The sequence below is a fragment of the Harmonia axyridis genome, chromosome 2 (genome assembly GCF_914767665.1).
Source record: "Harmonia axyridis chromosome 2, icHarAxyr1.1, whole genome shotgun sequence".
In the NCBI taxonomy this organism is placed as follows: Eukaryota; Metazoa; Arthropoda; class Insecta; order Coleoptera; family Coccinellidae; genus Harmonia; species Harmonia axyridis.
Window position 1 is genome coordinate 21,834,371 of NC_059502.1, and position 20,802 is coordinate 21,855,172.

At 34.3% G+C, this 20,802-nt stretch overlaps 1 protein-coding gene across 2 annotated transcripts in view; it reads right to left on the minus strand.

The window, feature by feature from the left end:
- Positions 1-20,802, minus strand: part of LOC123672071 (capon-like protein) — a 175,704-nt gene that overhangs the window by 43,942 nt on the left and 110,960 nt on the right. For both annotated transcript variants that reach the window (XM_045606053.1, XM_045606054.1), the window contains exons 3-4: positions 15,597-15,668; positions 9,288-9,380 (exon numbers count right to left, since the gene is read on the minus strand). In XM_045606053.1, coding sequence (XP_045462009.1) covers positions 9,288-9,380; positions 15,597-15,668 — 165 coding nt within the window. The remainder of the gene's footprint in view (positions 1-9,287; positions 9,381-15,596; positions 15,669-20,802) is intronic.

A 20,802-nucleotide genomic window follows, 5' to 3' on the forward strand; every position in this document is an offset into this window, starting at 1 on the left:
AAGGACGAGAGCGAGCCGATTCAATGAATAGGGCCTATGATTTAGTTAGTCGAGATGTTGCGGGTGTTCCTTAGGGAGGAATTGGTGGAGATGAAGACGCGTTGTTTGCGCGCCGGGCTCATTTTGGCTGATAATTAGGGATGATCCGAACTGTTTCCCAGTCCTAAAACGTTCGGGGAAGATTTTCGATTGGTTTGAATGGAATCGGTTTCCTCTTCTAGGACTCTCCGTTGGTTTTGAGTTATATTGTATTTGGGAATTCAATTTTTTTCATATGAATCTTTTATTTAAATATTTGAAAATCATGGATCTAAATATACATGTTGCCCCAAGTTCGACACTCTGTATATTTAGGAGGATCAATATGGAACAGCAATACATTTTGATTCCGAGTTTGTCGAAGGTATAAGAAACAAGCTTTGTTATCACCATAGAGTAATAAACATAAAAAGAGGGAGTATACGCAATTTTTACATGTCCCCAACATGGTTAGATGACTTCATCGGATTGTGATATATTTTCAAATCCCCAATTTTACTCTATCATTATGAATGTATGTCATATTGAATTAAATATATTCATTTGAGTGATTCCTGATTAAATATGCAAATTTCAATATTTGGAATTCTATATTTTCCCTAATTGTTGAATTTATACTGAACAGAATATTTATTATCTGCTGAAATCCAAGGTTTGGCAACTATTGCGCTCCTAGTGTCATCGGTTGTTTCACGTTGTTTGGGGAGCTTGAAGTTTATTTTCTGAATTTCTGATATATTTAGGTATTTCATATTTATCTCATTATATTTTGAGTTAATATGAAACGTTGATGCACTATGGGATATAAGAAGTGTTTTCTTCTTGGAGAAACCCGCGAATTGAGTGAAATAACGTATCACTGATATGTTTTCATTTCCGCGCCCCCAACGTCAAATTTGATCATCTTGGAGAAAAAATTCGTTTATCCCTCTATCTATGTTTATTACTCTAAGATTATCACTCTGCGATGCAAAAAATTTAGAATTTTCAACCGCAAAATGCATTTTAGACAATTCTGAACCACTTTGGTTATGTGTCTGTCTGTGTGTGTATTGCCGCAAATCCATTACTTTTATAATTCTTATCCAATATTGAGGAAATTTGGTATAGGTATCATATTTGGCCAGGAGATGGTTACATACGAATTTCATTGTTTTATAAAACAAACAGAGAATTTCTGGAACCAAATATTTGGGGGTCTACTGACTCGATTTTGATGAAATTTTATAAGGTTATTCAGGTTAGGAAAACAGCTTCAACATCTATAATTCTACTTCCATTTTAATGAAATTTGGTCTGGGTATTGTATTTGGTGTGTAGAATTTTAAGTGCTATATAATATACGCAGCGTCATGCACATGCGTAAAAGTGAAACTGTCTGGATCTCATTATTTGGACTTTTGGAAATTTTGTATGTCTAACCGCAAAAGGCTTTGCAAGAAAAGTTTTTCTGGGTGCGTAGTGCTCAGGCTAAAATGTAGAATTTTTGAGACCTTGAGATTGAAAGTGTCTGCATAGAAATTCAATCAATAGAAGAAGCATTGTGTCACATAAATTGGCAGGTGAACTGTTGGTCGAAGGAGTCCACTCAAATCTTTGTAACAGCCTCAACTCTTATAACTCTCATCAGATTTTGATGAAATTTGGTAGAAGTCCAATCTACGCGAAAAAAGGCAAAGGGGAAGAAAGGACGAGAGCGAGCCGATTCAATGAATAGGGCCTATGATTTAGTTAGTCAGGGTGTTCCTTTGGGAGGAATTGGTGAGGATGAAGACGTGTCGTTTACGCTCTGGGTTCATTTCGAATGATAATTAGGAACGATTCGAACTGTTTCTCAATCCTAAAACGTTCGGTGAAGGTTTTCGATTGGTTTGGATGGAATCAGTTTTCTCTTCTAGAATTCTTTATTTAGTATGTGTTAAATTGTATTTGGGAAATAATTCTTTAAGAATATGATTCTATTTCAACATTTAAAAATCATTAATCTAATTGTACTGGTTGCCTCAAGTTTGACACCCTGCATATTTAGGAGGATTACTATGGAACAGCAATACCTACATTTTCATTCCAAAATTGTGAGAAAAAAGCTTTGTTGTAACACTTGCGATGAAAGGCATGTTAGACTTTTCTGAACAACTTTGAGTTGTCTGTTTGTTAGTATGTGGCCTAAATTCTTCTATAATTCTTACCCGATTTTAATCAAATATTGTATACTATAATATCCTAGTTGGGTAGTAGATGGTTACATATGAGTTTCATTGTTTTATAATATACGCATTGCGAAAGGTCAAAAGTGGAATTTCTGGAACCCCAATATTCTGCGGTTAACTGACCTGATTTAAATGACAATTTATATAAGGACTCAGGTTAGGTGAAAGACAACTTCGACCACTATCTGGTGTAGTAAAAGACATACATTATTTTTCCAATAGATAGCTTTAGTTACCTGTATCTCGAGTTGTATTTGTCCGATCAGATTAGAAAGATGAGATTTTGTTCTGCAAAAACTTTTCTGATAGTTTTGTGATTAATTGACTCAGTTAAGCGTTTAACGAAGAGAAAGAACACAACTTTTTACAGTTTTTCTTCGATAAAGGCGAAAATGCAAGCCAGGCGGCTGAAAATGTAAATAGTGGTTATGCTCTTGAGACTGTAATAACCAATCACGTGCAATTTTGGTTTTGGCGATTGGGTTCCAGTACTATTGATTTCAAAGATGCACCACGCACTGAAAGGCCAATCGAAAATGTCGATGAAATCTAGGATATGTCCGATCACTGTTTCGATTTTCACAAAAAAACCGTTTGAAACCATTTGCATAAAGCTGGTCTCATCTTATAATCCGGACCTGGCATGTGATTACCATCTATTCCTGTCCATGGCCAAAAATTTTGCTGGTCCCTTCATCAGAGGCTGTGAAAATCGACTTTTTACCAATAGGACTAGAGCTTCTTTGAGAGAGGCATAATGGTATTACCTTCAAAATGGCAACAAGTTATCGAACAAAACGGCGTATATTTGACTGGGATCGGAATTTTTTAACTATAGTAATTAAAGCCTTGTTTTTCATGCAAAACTAATGCAATAATTTTTACTTCACCTTGAATCAGATTTTGAAGACATTTGGTATGGGTATTCAATTTGGGGAACAGGATTCAAGTGTTGTATAATATTCGCTGTGTCATGCATCTGCGTACAGCTTCAATTGAGATGAAATCTTGTTTGTCTAATCGCGAATGGTGCTGCAGAAAATTTAGATTTTTTTGGTGCGCATTACTTAAGGTGAAACCTATAATTTTTCAGGACCTAACTATTTCTCGTTCTACTGGTATTAGATTGATGAAATTTGACATGATGTGTCAAGCTGAGTTGAAATAAGAGTCTAGATAGAAATTTCATCGATTAAGGAATCATTTTGCCACATAAATTGCCAGATTGGTTGGCCCGAAGGAATCCACTTGACGCAAATCCTTGTAACAGCCTCAACTTTTTTAATTCTCATCCGATTTTCAAATTTAGTAGGAGCCAAACCTACACGAAAAAAGGCACAAGGGATGAAAGGATGAGATAAAGCCGATTAAGTGAATGAGGTCCATGATTTAGTTAGTGGGGAGGTTGCAGGTGTTCTTTTAGGAGGAATTGGTGACTAAAGGGTCACATTGTTCACGCGTTCATTTTGTATGATAATTAGGTATTATTCAAACCATTACTCGATATTGAAACGTTTGAGAAATGTTTTCGATCGGCTTGATGGATAGAGATTTTCATGACTTTAATTGTATCATTTCAACATTTGAAAATCATGGATCAAATTATACAAGGAGCCTCAAGTTCGATATCCTGCATATTTAGATGAATCAATATTGAACAGCAATGCATTTTTAATATGGGTTTATTGAATGAATAAGAAGCTTTGTTATTATTCTTGCGATGGGAAAAATTTCGATATTTATCCGCAAAATGCATATAAACATTTCTGAACAACTTTGTTAACGTGTCTGTGTATGTGTATCCTTAACTTCTAAAATTCTTATGGGATTTTGATGAAATTTGGTATCTATAGATATCCTAATTGGGTGAGTAGATGGTTACATACGAATCTCATTGTTTTATAATATTCAGTGCGTATTGCGTAAACTCAAACTAGGATTTTTGGAACCATAGTATTTTGCGGTTTACTAAACAAATTTTAATGAAATTTGATATGATGAATTGATGATTCACGTTAAAAGAACAGCTTCAACTTATATAAATCTGATTCGATGCAGATAAAATTTGGTGTGGGTATTCTTTTTGATGTGTAGAATATTGTTTATCATTAGCTAAAAGACTATTGTGTATTTAAAATTGAAATTGTGAATAAATATTATTATTATTGTTATAATTTAAGTGCTCTATAATATACGCAACGCCACAACATACGTTAAAGTGTAACTATCTGGGCCTCAATATTTTGGCTTCTGCTGATTCGCTTCGGATGAAATTTGATGGAAATTTAGCGAATGTTCGTGTAGCAGGTTAGCTTTTCTGGGTGTGCAGTGTTCAAGCTGCAACGTTGAATTCACGGGACCTCCGAATTCCTCATTCTACTTACCCGATTTTGATGAAATTTGATATGATGGGATGGGTTGAACGAGTCTACATAGCAATTTCGTCAATAGAGAAAGAATTATGCTATAGAAATTGGCAGGTGAACAGTTGGCCGAAGGAATTCACTAAACGTAAATCCTTGTAGCAGCCTCAACTTTTATATAATTTCATTCGATTTTTGATGAAATTTGGTAGGAAGCAAAATCTACGTGAAAAAAAAAGAAAAAGAATGAAGGAGGTGTTCTTTTGAGAGGAATTGTTGACGAAGAAGATCGTTGTTTGAGCACTCATTTCATATGATAATAAGGGATTATTCGAATTTTTTCCATCGGAAAATGTATAGAGAATACTTTCGATTGATTTGAGTAGAGACAATCATCTCTTATAGAATTCTTTGTTGATTTTGTGTTGTATAGGATTTAAAAAGTTAATTTTTGCGACTTTTCAATCATTTCAGCCTTTAAAATTCAAGCATCCGATTATATGTTAGAAACATCGGACAATTTTGCTTCCGAGAAAAAACTTGGTGATCACTCCTGTGAAAAAAAAATTTTTTTTTTGGATTTGTGATTGTACACTCGCACAAGATTTTTAGACAATTCTAAACATCTTTGGTTTCGTGTCTGTTTATCTATCCTTCAGTTTATGTGTCCGCGAATCCTTGTACTAACCTTAACTTTTATAGTGCTCATCCCATTTCATTGAAATTGGCTATGAGTAATCGGACGGAGCATCGAGTGATTACATAGAAAATTCAGCTTCAAATATAGTAATTCTGGTGCCAAAATAAAATTGGAAACTAATTCCTCCCAAGTTAAACATTTACCGTCCCGATTATTATGAAAATTTCATAAATATTATATACACACTGTAAGTTTACTACTTTTCCTCAATCAATACAGAAATGTCAGCAAAAAAAAATTATTATTTCATTCACTATACTACGGGCTGGATTTGTATATTATGTGTACGGTTAGATGAAAGCGCAGACATCGGATTGATGATTCACCAGAAAAATGGCTGTCGCGTTATAGCAGAAAGATTGGGTACCCGCAGAAATCAGATGCAAATCTCTTAGAAAATCGTTGTTCCGCTGAAAATGCAAATTTCCTCATACATCATCAGAAGCAGAAAGGATTTTCTGACACCAAAAAAACCCTCTAATCAAACCATATGAAAGAAATACAAATCATCGAATTGCTATCGAAACTACGTATGGAAAATACATCATTTTTTTATATTGGATGTTTTCAATATTGAACTTTGAAAGAAGAAGAAAGAATGAACAAATTTTCATTTATTTTGCCTTGATTTGATGAGGACTCTTCTGATGAATGTTATTAACTTCGATACAAATAGAGATCAAAATGAGAACATTATACAGCTTCATGTGAGTAAACATTTGTAGTTTGCATAACTGAAAATTGGAGTTTACCCTTCATAGTTTCAATGTTTCAAAATGAATTGAAAAAAAAAGTTCAATAGATATTATATTTTAAAACAAGTTGCAGAATGGGCTCCTATTTCAACACGAATGTGAAATTCGAAAACGAGCGACAAAGGATCGTTCGTGAAATATTGTCAAAATTCAATGGAAAATTCAGACAATAAATCCTAGTCACTTTTGTATTGTATCTTGGTAGTTGGTGTGACTGTTACGAAAATTTACAGAATTTGAATCGTACGTTTTGAATTTCAAAATAATTTATAATTACGCATTAAATTCGTGAATTATGTCGGACGAAATTGATTCAACACCACCAGAATTAAGAGAAATTGCGAATAATGTTGCGAATCATTTCACTATAGGTATTATATTTGCAACTAACGTGTGTTGAAATTTGATAGGATCGGAAGTGAGTGTAGACAACCACAAAACGAAAAATATAACTCAAAACAATGCTGTAATGTGATCATTACAGCACTGTTTTTAGTACTGTAATGAACTAATTACGATACTGAAATAGAGAAAACTATAAATGTCAAAGAATGAAGGCAATCTGATATGATAAAAAAATCAATTTTATGACAACATTGAGTAAAGAATCTTCACTATCAGATCTATCTTTTTAATAAAGATATATCATATATCAAAAAGACATATGAAATTGTAAAGTATGATTATACCTACTTTCTTTGTTTAGAAATACAATTTCAACTGGCAAATCATTAAAAAAAGAAAAATCAACCAAAAGATAAGATTAAATTCTCAAAAATTGTTATTCAAATTGTAAATGATGATTTGCTTATCCATTTCACAGAAGAGTAAAGAAGGACATCTATGACTTCGCCTGTTGAGATTGCTAACTTTGTGAATATTAGCATTTTGAACTTCAAAAAAATTGTATTAAAAAATACAAAAAAACGTACGTCTGACTTCATGTTAATTCAATTATTCATTTCATAAGCCGTGTACTCAATTGTTCAGTTCTAGATAATTAATTTTTTTTTTTTTATTGAATTTCATATTTTGTTAGTTGAAATTGTATTTCTTGACAAAAAAAGGTATATCAAAAAGATATTCGGAAAGTGAAGTTTTTTTATATCATAATGATGTTATAATTTTTATATCCATATACAGGGTGTTTCCTGAACATGCGGCAAAAATTCAGGGGGTTGTTCCTTGGACTATTCTAAGAATATTTTGTCCTTTGATGATTTTTGAAAAACCTATTTGTTTCAAAGATATAGGGGAAACAAAATTTCAGATTATAACATTTTATTATGAAAAATTACATGAAAATTCAACTCAACCTACAAAAACTGTTGAAAATGACCACCTCTAGCCAGCATACAAGCATCCAATCTTCTCCTCATTGACTGCCGAACCCTTTCAAAAACACCAGGATCATTTCTTATTAAGTTACACCCAGCAATGATCCGATTTCGCAAGTCTTCCACATTTTCTACTGCCTTTACCATCTGCACTTATCAATTTTTAGTCAAAAAACTGGCCGTTTTTAGTAATTGGAATGTTGTTAAACAAATTAAAAAATAAATTGTACCTACTTAGTAAACACAGTGCGGTACGCATTTTTATTTAAACTATTATTAATTTTAAAAATATGAAAAATGTTGTTCGCCCTGTATCTTCGAAACAAAGAGGTTTTTCAAAAATCATCCAAGGACAAAACATGCTTAAAATAGTCCAAGGAACAACCCCCTGAATTTTTGCCGCATGTTCAGGAAACACCCTGTATAAACCTACCTTCTCTATTTCTGTTTTTGATGTTTGAAAATGATGGAAAGAAATTCGAGAAATATATATTCCTGGAAGAACTATGTATAAAATTGGCTATTTTCTCACAAAATTCATCCTACAGCTGAAAAAAGTTCTTCATTTGAACAACGACTTTGGCGAGAGCAAATTTGCGGGCAAGAGCTAAAATATCAAATGCCCGAGGAAAACTAAAACCGAATGACTGAAGTAGAGAGCGCCCATGTAATACAAAAAACCTCTAAATAGAGTGGGGTTGAATTTCTAAATAAAACTCCCTTGCTGGCGCTTTCCTCCGGAAAAGGAAAATATAGAAGGATAATGAATAATACATCGGAACATGAGAATAGAAAGTCGAAATATACATTAAAATTCATGAGTCAGAGCAGAAAGTTTAATACTATTTCAGGACATTCAAAATTCATTACTCCTCATGAAGGTCAGTTTCAACGAATAATCCATTAGCGGGTAAATAAAACAAGAAAATACTCTCAAGTCGCTCGAAGGAGAGTATAGCTGAGGATGACAGGACATACATTTTTATTAGGGCCTGAACTCCGCATCTTTTCGCTGTCGTAAGGTTATCCAGTAAAATTTATCTGACTCCAGACGGTCTTCCTTGCGGGAAATTTCCAGAAATAAGATTTTCCCGTTGTATTCCGGAGTTCTACGAGACGAGGAAACTGCGAGCATGAATTTATGGTTGTTCTTTTTCAATATCCGTCAAGTTCGCCGTCGATAACATAGGAAGGGTGTTATACAGAGAACGTTAAAATATACAACGAGAATTTTTCATCCTCGCGTAAATTCTGAACTCGCTTCATTTCTCAATAACGAGTTTCGTTCCGTGTTAATACAGAACGTGGTTTTTCAATCTTAGAACAACCTTGGAAAGGGTATTTCACTGTCGTCGATTGTCCATTGATTTTGGTACATTATTTGCAATGCCAATGGCCAATTGATCCCTTAAAGAGGTTTCATTTTTTGATATAATGAGAAATAAATAGTAGAAAATCATTTTTGAAAAAAAACTTTCATTTAAATGCTCTAAAAGGGAGAAAATAAAGTTCAAATCGAAGAAAATCCATCAATGCATTCACATTATGAAACTGATATGATAATGATATAAAAGCTTTTAGCGAGATTTTCTTCATGGAGGTGTTGTATCTACAAGACTCAAAAGGTAGTGTGTAGTACTGTCGAACTTGATTATTATCATTATGTTTATTTTCGTAATAAACAGTCAGTAGTTATATCCCGAGTGCTTGCCAAATACTCGAATATTTTCCAGGTTTTAGAGGTTCATACCATTTTTAATATTTCCGAAGGAAAAAATTGTGGAATTTTGAGAGTTGAGAAAAACTTCGAAGATAACAATTATAAATAATATAATGCACCAAAACTCACACATATTTATAATAAAACAAATAATAATCCTTACCTTCTTCTTTTTCCTGAGAGTTACTTTTACGCCATCAATAGAAATTTCTATTGTCACCTTCTTCTTTTTGATGCCTTTCGCTTTGAATTCGTACTGAAACAAATCTTATTATTTAGTAGATCATAGAAAAAACTTATTGAATATTGAAAAAGCAGAGTAACATCAAATGTAAATGATAAGTTTAGCATTTCCAGAATCTACTATTTCCACATTCAAGTGGAAACATTTTAAACAGATGATTTTTTCGACCATTGGTATTTTTTGCCATTTCGGGCTTTTCTTAGAGAAAAAAATCATTCAAAATGAGGGATTTGTTCTCAGAAGGTTTGATCCTTCTACTTTCTTCTATTTTTATACAGTGTGTGGATGAAATAAAAATTCATAACTCCTTTTCATTGAATGTCTTCAAGCGAACCGCTCGGAGAGTTTATCAACCATGTTATGGCATAAAAATTTTACTTATGACGTCATTCATTTTTACAGAGTGAACTCCAAACATATTTTTAATAACTACCCAATTTTTTTGCTGATTTATCAGATGGTAGTATTAGTTTTCTGATTGATGATGTAGAAAAATTCGCACTGTATATACAACAGTTTTTTTTTGAGAAGATAACACATTTATTGACAGTTAAAAGTGAAACTTACATGGAACAAAATCTTTATTTATGTTCAAATCGTGCTTCGAATTATTTGGCCTATCGAAATAAACCTTTGATTTCAAATGATCCCACGAAAAAAATCTATGGAGGTCAAGACTCGGGAATGCGGTGGCCACACAATAGGTCCTCGACGTCCTATCCACCTTCCAGGAAATGTGGTCTTAAGATATTGACGGACTTTTATTCCTTTATTGAGAGAATCTCCATCTTGTTGATACCAAATATCTTGATGGGATACATCTGCTTCGTCATCGTTTGGAAACATTGCTGCCAGAGCAGGCATTAAATCAAAACGCAAAAAACTGGGAGGTTTTTTCAAAGAAAATGAGGCCCTATTATAAGTACGGTCGGTTATTTCGCGGTGTGATTTAAGACCTGCTCTGACAGAAATATTTCCAAATGATGACGAAGCAGATGTATTCCATCAGGTTATTTGGTATCAACAAGATGGTGCTTCTAATTAAGGAATAAACTTCAGTCGATATCTGGACGCCATATTTCCTGGAAAGTGAATAGGACGTCAAGGACCTAATGAGTGGCCACCGCGTTCCCCACACTTGCCCTCTTCAGACTTTTTTTTTGGGGGGGGGGTGATTTAAAATCGAATATTCATAATAATAATAATAATAAGTTTATTCATCCATTAAGACACCATACAAAAGGTATATAGGATAAGTCAACATGAAAAAAAATTACATAGAAGCTTAAATCTAAGACAAAATATCAACACAATATTCCCCAACTGAATAATAACATTTTTTCAACAAAATTTCCTTTACTTCAAGTTTGAATTTACGTAAGTCCAGTGATTTCACAGAAGATGATAAGTGATTGAATAACTTTATGCTCTGATAAAGTGGAGAGCATTCAAATTTGTGAGTTCGGTGCTTAGGCACTAAAAGAATCTGTGAATTCCTGGTCTTGTATTCATGGTTGCTGGATAGTCTTGTCCAGTTTTTTTCATTTTCTTTTGCATACACAAGACATTTCAAAATATAAATGCAAGGTAAGGGCAATAACCTATTTGCATTAAATACTGGCCGACAACTTGTTCGAGAACTCAAATTAAATATTTTTCTTATTATTCTTTTCTGTGCGATAAAGATTCTTGAGATATCTACACAGCTGCCCCACAAAATAATATTGTATGTTAAATGGCAATAAACCAGGCTATAATAAATGTCTAATAGTGAACCAACAGGAAGTACATTTTTAACTCTTAGTATTGCAAAAAAAGTGGTGTTGAGTTTTTTGCAGAGATAATCAACATGGGTAGTCCAACTTAGATTTCGGTCTATATAGACACCCAGGAATTTGGTACATTCACTTGGAACAATGATGTCCTCCATATAACGAATTCTCAAATTACCCCTCTCGAAATTTTTCAGGCCGAAGTAAACACATACCGTCTTATCTACATTCAACATCAACCTATTCGAGTGACACCAATTCACAAATTGTGTTACAAGGGTCTCACAAGCTACTTGTAATTCCCCACAGCTCCGGGCCGAAATGACAACCGAAGTGTCATCCGCAAACAGTGTCAGCAACAGGCACGTTAAATGATGAGGCAAATCATTAATAAATAATAGAAACATTAACGGTCCCAGCACGGAGCCCTGGGGAACGCCAAGATCTACACCATACTCTTCCGAAAAACGATCATTCACTCTAACCGACATGGTTCGCTCCTCGAGAAAACTTCTAAGCCATTCCAAAAATATCCCCCTGAATCCTAAACTATAACATTTGTCTAGAATGAACTGGAAGGAAAGTGTGTCGAAAGCACAGGAGAGATCAAAAAATAAACCCGCTACACAAAAGTTGTTATCCAGACACTCGTAAACAGATTCTACAAACGAAAGTGCAGCTGTCTGGGTTGACCGACCAGTACGAAAACCATGCTGAGCCGAATTGAGCAAATTGAATTTATCCAAATAATCCATTATTCTAGTGAGGACAATCTTCTCGAAAACTTTGGAGAATACACTAAGTAGAGATATAGGCCGGTAATTTGTTATCTCATTCACGTCACCCTTTTTGTAAATGGGAACAACTATTGATTTTTTCAAAATTTTAGGAAATTTACCTGTACTGATGGAAAGGTTTATTAAGTGAGCAAAGTGTTCACAAACAACGTCAGCAACTGATTTCAAAATTTGAACCGAAATGCAATCAACACCAGTGCTTTTTTTATTTTTCAACTTTTTTATTGTTTCCAACACCTCATGCTTAGAAACGGGATAGAAAAAGAAATTGTTGCATAATAATGGTGAAGTAGTGCAAGAAACAGATAGATCACTATCATAACATGAATTTAACTTATATCTTGCTACTGAAGAGAAATAACGACCGAATATATCAACCAACTCAATTGGATCGTCATGTGTTATTCCATTGATATTAATACAAATAGGATTACTATTTTTTATGCCTCTTGTTGTTAAAGTATTTACCAAGCTCCAAACGGTTTTGGCTTTGTTGTCTGATCTTTCAATCATCGAACAATGAAAACTGAGTTTGGTTGTTTTTATGAGCATGTTATGTTGTTTTTTTGCTCTTCTATATAATTCAAGAGTGTCTGGCGAACTTATATTCTTGTAAAGCCAGTATAAATTATCTAAATTCCGCTTGCTACTTTTAATTTCAGTGGTAACCCACTTTTTCCTATTATTGCCTGAATACTGTCGCATAAGAGGACAACACTGCTCCAAGTGATACTGCATTATGTTACTGAAGCTTTGAAAACACAGATCAACGTTGGGTTCCAAATAAAGTTCATCAAAACATTCAGCAGAAATACAGGACACCAAATCGGACAAGTTACTCCGACTGATATTACGTACCCACCTGAACTCTGGTGTTTGTTTTTTAAGGAAGCCAGAACTTAAATGTAGAAAGATGGCTCTATGATCACTAATATGCGCCTCGAATACTGTTGATTTATAATTTTTTAGTTCGGTATTGGTGATGACATAATCTACTTTTGAAACAGAAGTGTTCCCATTTATATTGGTGAATACTCTAGTAGCCACCATTGAAGTTACCCCTAGTCCGAAGCAGAGCAACAAATCAGTTAATTTCTTATTTTTACAATCCTGCCTGAAATAATCAATATTAAAATCTCCGCATAGAAAAATAAAATCTACAACATTGAAACAGGCCTGCAAGGCATAATGTAATTTATCAAAAAATAGATCAATATCCCCATTACAGGGTCTATATATGCTTAAGATACCCAACCGAGCATTCCGAAAAGATACCTCGATTCCACAAATCTCGATATGCATCTCCTCGGAGAACTCGGATAACAACAAATTTTTAAACATTAAACCTGCTTTACATAACAGCATAGAACCTCCATGCTCTCTGTAGGAACGGCAAAAAGAATCAGCCTGTATATAGCCCGGTATAACCATTGCACCAATACTATCCTTGTTGCACCAATGTTCCACTACACTAATAACATCAGGATTTTTTTCCTCGAATAGTATTTCCAGGTTTTCCAATTTATTGGAGATGCTCTGTACATTCAGCTGCATTAGTTTGAAGTCATCAGCAATTGAACGGTTTTGTACCAGGTTTAATTCTTGTTTTCTAGATTCATTTTTCTTCTGTGAAAAAAATGATGAACATTTACTTTGTTGGGCCAGTTTGAACCATCGAGTGCTTTTTTGTATTCTGAGCTGGGAATGAGTACTTTAAATGAAGAATAAGCGTCAGGAAAACGTGAAGACAGCTTTTCACATTTCACGACAGAGAAATTCTGCTTCAAAAATGTTTGCAATTCCTCAGCAGTGGTATCTGGTCTTAAATTAGATACATGTAAAGCTTTATAGCTCTCTACGCCCTCTATAGAAGACGAACCAGAATAACTGCCTACAACTAGAGTTTTTCGTCTTTTACGGTTTGTTTTTTTATTGTTGACTAATTTCCATTCTGTATCATCTTTATGCACTCGGTTTGGAACTTGAACATCTACTTTCTCAACCGAATTCAAATTTTCTGTCAGTTTTTGAATTTTTTGGGCGCCTATTATCGCCGACTTAACTTGCTCCTGCGTGAATTGATTCCGGTCATCATGTTTTCGTTCTGACGGAACACTTGTTGAAGGTCCCGCAAGCGCAACGTTCGGGGAGGAAGGTAGACACTTCGGATCACCAGTTGCAGTATTCGTTGATGGAACGATTGTATTCTTTGACATCCTCGTATTATCGATACTAACATATCGCTTATCAGTAGACAACTTTTTATTCAAGTTTCTTATCTCGATGTCTTTCGTTATGATATTGTTTTCCAATGTGGCGATCTTGAATTTCAGTAATGAATTATTTTCAACAAGGATATTATTTTTCGCTTCTAATTCATGGATGATCTTAAGAAGGAGATCTTGATGTGTGGAATCACCTGACACACTCCTAGAATCTATATCACTCAACGGTGAAATATCACCTGCATTTTTCTCGCTAATAAGATCCATTTCGCAACATTTTTTCATTTTCACGCCACAGCCAGCATGAAAAACTTTGTCGCAAGAATTACACTTCCAGCCAATTTTCACAATATTTTTTTTACAGTAACCGCATTGGGGAACAATTACTTGTAGAGAATCACGAACTTCTGCTTTACTCGTCGACATATTCGAACGGAATGCGTTCAATGGGACGAATAATTTAGAAGAGTTGCGTCGAAGAATTCGCGCTGAAGTGGATCAGATCACCCCTGAAGTCCTTGAGCGAAGTTTACAAAGTGTATACACTCTTATCGGTCAGTACCAAATGGTTAACGAAGCACAATTTGAACAGTTACGCTAAGTTTCGTTGGTTTTTAGGATGAATAAAGATTTTCTTCCATGAAAGTTTCAGTTATAACTCCAGTGTGTGCATCAAGCCAGTAGTTTACAAGGTGACAGTTGCTGCGATGGTTACTATCACTATCTTACTATCTAGTAGTAGTATCAACGTGGAAATGAGCTTTCACATGTGAAAGGCTCATTTCATCGAGATATATGTATATCTCGTAATGATTTGATATCATAGGATTAATTCATTTGCATTGGATGTCTTCCATAAAAGTTTCACTTTCAACTCAACCACTGTGTGTACCTAGCCAACAGTTTTGGCGAGAAGCTTAGGGGATCCGCTCAAACTATCGTATAGTTGGGTGTACTTCCTCTAATATATACTTTTAATGAGATTATTTTCCATGAAAGTTTCAATTTTAACTCAGCTAATGTATGCACCAGTTTTGTTTGAGAAGCGTCGTGGGATTCGCTCAAACTATCATATAGTTAGGTTTGCAGTGAGTATCCCCTCTAATACTTCTAATATCATCGCGTATATTTTGGTGCTTCCTAAAACTAACGCTCCAGAGTAATATAATTCATACGTCGACTAGCTCATTTCCTGCCAATATTCGCCAAGCAGAAAGCAATTTCAAATTCGCAATATTCTCGGAATTGACCCCTGCAGCTACCCCTTCCGATAGACATCTCTCTATCAAGCCAATAAGTTGAACCTCCGAAACCCTAACTCATATCTCTCGTAATGAATTGATATCACGGAATTACATCATTTGCATTCGATGTCACGTCTGATGAAATTTCCAGCTTCGGGCTCGACGACCCGGAAACGACAAAAATTCTTACCCTAATTCGCCGCATGGCTGCGACAATTTCCACCCTACTTGTTGGTCTGGGCACGTCCAAGCTTCCGATGAACTGAAACAGAAACAGAGGATTTATGAAGGCATTACAAAACCCAGCAGTTTGGTCGCCTGTTCCGCTCAGGTACAAGTTTGATGAATTACATCTGCTCTACTTCCCTTCTCGGAATTTAACACACGAGCAAGAGTTTGGGAAATTCATACAGCGATTGAATAAAACAGAATGTGAGACAGACATCGACAGCATTTGCCTCACAGCACAGTAATGAGGGTCGGAGTTGAGCAGACAATTCAACTACGGATTAGAGCGGTACAGGATTCGGAAAACTAGTAGCTTCAGCTTTAAACCGTATTATCGTAAGTTTCTGACCTATCTCACTATATTCAGTGCATGATCTAACCGATAATATTAATTCCGTGGAATGTGAAATACAAATTATCAAGTTGGCATAACTTTCCTTCATTCCAAGGCAGAGTTTGTATATGATCTGGTGGGAAAAAAAAGACACTGACATGAAGTCAAGTCAATTTTGGAGTGAACGATTATCATTGGCCAATTGCCCTTTAGAAACCACATCTATATAAGTAAAGGATTTTTCAATAAGAGGTTTCATTTTGATATTGAAAGAACGAGTATATTTCGAGAGAAATCAATGGGTGTTTATTTCATTGTAAAGAGGAAGGTATGCCATTAACGATATCGGATTGATGATTCACTACAAAAATGGCTGTCGCGTTATAGGAGAAAGAATTGGGTACCCGCAGAAATCAGATGCAAATCTCTTAGAAAATCGTTGTTCCGCTGAAAATGCAAATTTCATACAGCGATTGAATAAAACAGAATGTGAGACAGACATCGACAGCATTTGCCTCACAGCACAGTAATGAGGGTCGGAGTTGAGCAGACAATTCAACTACGGATTAGAGCGGTACATGTCTAGGAAAACTAGTTCTTTTAGCGAACTAGTAGCTTTAGCTTTGAACCGTATTATCGTGAGTTTCTGACCTACCTCACTGTATTTAGTGCACGATCTAACCGACAATATTAATTTCGTGAAATACACATTATCAAGTTGGCTTAACTTTCCTTCATTCCTAGGCAGAGTTTGGACATGATTGAAAAAAAGAGACACTGACATGAGGTCAAGAGTTTCAGAGTGATCGATTGTCATTGGCCAATTGGCCTTTAGAGATCAGGATAGAGTTAAAGATTTTTCAATAATAGGTTTCATTTTGATATAAAAAGAACGAGTTCATTTTGAGAGAAAAATGGTTGTTTATTTCATTGTAAACGAGGAAGGTATGCCATCAAGATCTTGAATCAGTTATGAAGCAATGACATATACCTTATATTTCACGCGGCCGCAAAGGAAAGAGGCTAAAGGTGTTAGATCACAAGATCTTGGTGGCCATTTGTGATCACCTCTTCAAGGAATAATAAGACCAGGATATTTTTCTTGCAAAATTGCTATTGTTTCATTGTTTGTCTAGCACATAGAGCCATCTTGTTGAAAATAGGCATCGTCCTCATCAATATCATTTTATTTCAGCCATTAAAAATCAGTAATCATAGAGTAATTCCCAAGATGGACGAGGAATCGACAAACCTGGGTTTTCGTCAATACCATGGACTAAAGCAGAATTATTCTCAGTTGTTCTTGAACGACGCATATGGTTTCGATTCCTCATATCATTAACTTATCCCAAAAGCTCAAATTTTTCTACAGATGTCACTATTGCCGTCTACCAATGTGCTTTACGATGGCCTGAAATTGACCTGCAAAATTGCCACCATTTTTGTAATGAATTTTCACATTTAATGCGTTGTTGAAGCGTGTATCTTTCCATTTTTAGTTATGTCGTAATTTTTACTTGGCAAATGTCAAAAAATGTCAGATTCAAAAGTGACAGCTGCCTATAATAGTGGGCTTATTGGAAATCCCTGAGTATGAGGTCTTCAAGTGCGCAATCTCTTTCTTATCGGAAATATTGGGATTTTGATGTGATTAGCATAAAATTTTGCTCGAAGCTTGAAATTGGTATTTTATGCCACCCCCAAGATCTAAACATACCTAATCTGTTTTTTGTTCACGAAAATATTGGGGAATTATTTTCGATATTCTTCTGAATTTGCTATGGTTGATTACCTAATCAACAAAAAATTGGCTTAAGGCTTGAAATTGTTATTTTACATGCAAATACAAATTTTATTCTCGATCTATTATGCAGTTTTGAAATTAACAGGCAAACAAATGTTCGAAAGTTATACTTTGAAGAACTATACAGGGTGTCTACTTTTGAAATGGAAAACTTCAAGAGGAGATCATACACGTTATTTGCAACAAAAAATATCATATAACACATGGTCGAAATAAATAATTATTCTTCAATTTCTTGATTTCACGAAAATATTTAAAATTCTTCCATAAAATCAATGTTATTTAGTAATCCTTGTAACCACCTGAAATTTCACCAAATATCTGGAAACAGCATTAAATTTACAACAAGATAAAATGTTCTGTGTACCAAAAAATTCTTGTAGGCGTGTAAAGGAGATGAAAATCACGATTCTGAAGTGAACAGAATATTTTCTAATGGTTTTATAGAGAAAAAATCATTTATTATAGATATTTTTTCTTTTGAGGAAAAAATATCTGACTACTAATCACATAATATCTGTTTCCTATGGATCAAAGTGAAATGACAGAGTTTGAAGTTGGAGTTAACGAATTCAAACTCAACTGATTTTGCGTTATAAATTTATCTCTTCCCCAATGATGAATGTGACAGAAATATTATAGCATGTCCATTGTCCGCATACGCATAAAGTTATCAACTAAATCAAGCTATGAGCTATTGCTGCCCAATCGATCGTAATATTTTTCGCTAACGAAGGGCTATAATTCAAAAAGCATATATCATGTACCGAATGGTTTTCGTGAACATTTGGGGTATCCACTGATTTGATATCGATTTCAATACAATAGAGTGTCCGTTTCATTGAGCATTAATGAATTCACTATTCTTTGTTTCCTATCAGGCAACAAAAAAAACCACCTATACCTCTATATATCAGAATTGATGCGAAAGATTCAAGAAGGTTTCAAATAACTTTTTGTTATTTAAGTCATTTCCCCTCCAAGTAACCTCCCTTTGAAGTTAAGGAATATATGTTATATAAATTATAATATGAAATAATAAAAAAAATAACTCTCCTGATTTTGTTGCAGAATCACCCACTTGAATCTTTGTATTAATTCAGATACACACGCTAAATAGATGAAGACTTGTTAATCTTCTCAATATGATATGAATCTTTTTGTGTTGATACACACTATTTTCTCAGAGATTTTGTTCCCTCAATACCTATCAAATGACATTGTGCAAATATTTCCAAATAAAAATTGCTGCGAACTAAAAAATTGAAATAAAAATTGAATACAACGATGACAGTTCAACAATATAATCCTCATAATCATTGAAGGCCTATACAACTAGGACTACGTGACTTTTGTGCACTGAATAAAAACATTAGAAACAACTAGTCTGAGAATGAACAATTCAGGAAAGTGGTCTCAATATTCTATGATGAATTTAATGAAGCAAAATGAAAACTATACCACCAAATGTAACAGAAATTGAGGAATTACAGAGTCAAGAGAAATTATGTTGGCAAACTATTTCAACTGTACAAAATTCCTTAGAATTGGTGAATAAGATAGGAAATGTATTGAATATGTGCGGTGCAACCTGAAATTATTTTATAATTGATTATTATTGTTGAATCCGTTATAAACACTTATTATAGCTTGTGTTACACCTATATTACCCATAACATTTTAATATAGGGATATTCTGCGGAATTTAATAGATTATTCATATGCCAGAAACGTCTCATTAGAATGATTTTCCGAGTTGCTCCTCATAAACACTGTGAACTTTCATTTGTTGGCAATATTATTTTGACTGTGCCTTACATATTTATGCATAGAAGCTATATGTGGGGGACAACAATTCTGCCTTTAACAAGTTGGGTAATTATCTTAGTCTACAGGAAGTACCAAAACAATGTCTCTGCCTGTTCAGACCAGAAACCAGGAAATTTGAAACATCTTCATTTTATCAAAGTATTAAGCATAAAAAGCACTTGCCTCATCCTATGAAAGTAATAAATAGATTAAGTTTTGAGAAAATAGTTAAATCTCTGATGATTTGTAAGGCATATTAGAGTGTAAAAGAGTATTGGGATGACAGAAATATGTTTTAATAATTTTGTAATCATAGGATTTGTCCAATACCCAACATTGGGTTGATAAATTATTGTTATTGTTATCTGTTACTTATTTCTCTGACCGTGCCTGTTCAAAATAATAATTATCCAGCTAGTCTTCAAACTGAATATTTTCGTTATGAATTAGTGAACTAAGATTTCTACTTCTCCTCCGCCACAGAAAAAAATGTTGCTATGTCAACGATGAATTACTTTTCCATCCACTGGAGGAATATCTAAGTGTAACTGGTAATTACAAAGTCTGTCAAATTTAATTTACAGTCTTAACTAGGGAAATTTTCCATTGATCAATCAATTATAGTTATCGTAAGTAATTGCACAAGTGCATCAAAATTACCGATAATGTTGCATGACAGCGTGTTGTCATAAAAACTGCATGAGTTCATTTTCATTTTTGGAGAAAGAGCTCGACACCGGTGGTGGAGGGCTTCATTTGAAAAAAAATAACATATTTCATTCGGAGGAGAATTGACTTTTGATGGCTCGGCTTCAATCAGTAAACACAGGTAAACATGAATAGTAACACTTCTCCTCCTTATTACATGCGTGATGCATACAATGGCATCTGATCAAACCAGCAACATTTTTTTTTATGGTACCAACATCATTACACTTTTTCGCAGTTTTCAAAAAGTGGAACCTTAAAAAGTCTATTGTGTGAGTAAATTTGAATTTCACACATCTCACAATAAGTTTAGTACACTCCGCAGTTATACACGTGTATCATAAGTCATTTTTCTCAATACCTTAATTGATACTTCAATAACAAACCTACAATTTAATTTCAGATCAGGGACCTATTACTGCACCAAAAGAGTAAAAGTAATGATAATGAGATCGAGAAAAAAAAGGCTTAAAATAGTCGACCTTGTTTTTGTTACCTAGCAAAACAAGGAGT